At 37.8% G+C, this 1,345-nt stretch overlaps 1 protein-coding gene across 1 annotated transcript in view; it reads right to left on the bottom strand.

Moving 5' to 3' along the window:
- The window catches only part of LOC109586996 (lys-63-specific deubiquitinase BRCC36-like), a 3,642-nt gene extending 2,958 nt beyond the window's left edge, over positions 1–684 (bottom strand). The window contains exons 1-2 of the mRNA XM_020003220.1: positions 135–684; positions 3–80 (exon numbers count right to left, since the gene is read on the bottom strand). Coding sequence (XP_019858779.1) covers positions 3–80; positions 135–239 — 183 coding nt within the window. The 5' untranslated portion in view covers positions 240–684. The remainder of the gene's footprint in view (positions 1–2; positions 81–134) is intronic.
- Positions 685–1,345: the final 661 nt, after the last annotated feature.

The following is a 1,345-nucleotide window of genomic DNA, read 5'->3' as shown; positions in this document are numbered from 1 at the left end:
CTGTCAGGTTGTTTATCAAGTCTCCTCATCATGTACAGTGAAAACACTTGAACTACAGCAACTTCTCCTTCTTCTATTATCTGCAATACATACGGACAGACTATACTAATAATAATGGAGGGTCTTCCTCTCACTTCTCCTAGTAATAGACCCATCACTTCTTCTCTTTCAGTGGACATGGCGTGAGTGAGGCAGCAAAGATATGTATCACAAGTTAGCTCTACCCTAACGGCCGCCATTTTGATTAGTTTACAATGACGTCATTTGCCACACCTTGTTTTTATAATTAACCAGCCCCACCCTGATCTTCTTGCAAACGCAATGGCTACCAAAAGCAGCAGCAGTTCTCCTTCTCTCTTCACTTCTCCATTGACTATTCGTAATAATCCATTAACTGTAGTCTGTAGTATATTTATATATTATGTTTTATAGATCAACTTATTGATGTACTTTACCTGTTAAAGAGATGTGATTTCCCTCAGACAAGATGGCATGAGCTGGGACTGAGACTAGGACTACACAATAACACACTAGACGCCATTGAAAAGAATCATCCTGGTGATGTATCTCGATGTTTCATAGAATTTCTCTCCAAGTGGTTACGTAAAGCTGATAATGTTGACAGTAAAGGAGGAGCTACCTTTGACTCACTGTCAGATGCTCTTAAATCTATGAATGAGAATGCTGCAGCTGACAAGTTAGATCAAGAGAGTAAGTTAATATCTGTCTATTCTCTGTGTGTTTAAATTGTTAATTGCATTTATAGCTTGATCAGTTAAAATATTGAGGTTACCATCTCCACCAGTACGAACAACAGCACCACCTAAAGTAGAATCAGCACCAGAAAACATTTCTGTGAAGCAACCATCAGTCAGTGAGAGACCACTTCAACCAGTGGATGTCACTGCACAATCTCACACACCACAACCAACAATCACTGGATCACAATCATCTAGTCCTAGTACTGTCATTGAGCTCAGTTCAAAGGATGAAGTTGCTGCCAATATTGGAAGTCTAAATTCTCGTTTTGCATCTCTTGATTCTAAACTGAGAGAAGAGTTTGAGGAGCTGGTGGAAAATGGTAAAGTGAAACTTAAAGCTGTAGCTAGGAGTGCAGCTGCTTATTTAGATATACCAGTTTCCACTTTGAAATATAGCAATGTTGATGAATTATTTGATTCTCTTAAAAATTATTATGATTTCTTCAGTTGTGGTGTACTTAAACACTTAACAGACACTTACCTTTCAAATGCACAAACTGAACTAACTCAATACATTGATAGTGTTGATAAATTTGCTGAATCATCACAATTGAAGCACATACGATCAACAATCAAAGAGAAAT

This window comes from Amphimedon queenslandica, unplaced genomic scaffold (assembly GCF_000090795.2).
Source record: "Amphimedon queenslandica unplaced genomic scaffold, v1.1 AMPQUscaffold_12719, whole genome shotgun sequence".
NCBI lineage: Eukaryota > Metazoa > Porifera > Demospongiae > Haplosclerida > Niphatidae > Amphimedon > Amphimedon queenslandica.
Note: the sequence above shows the minus strand (reverse complement) of the source record. Positions and strands in the feature narration are given on the sequence as shown.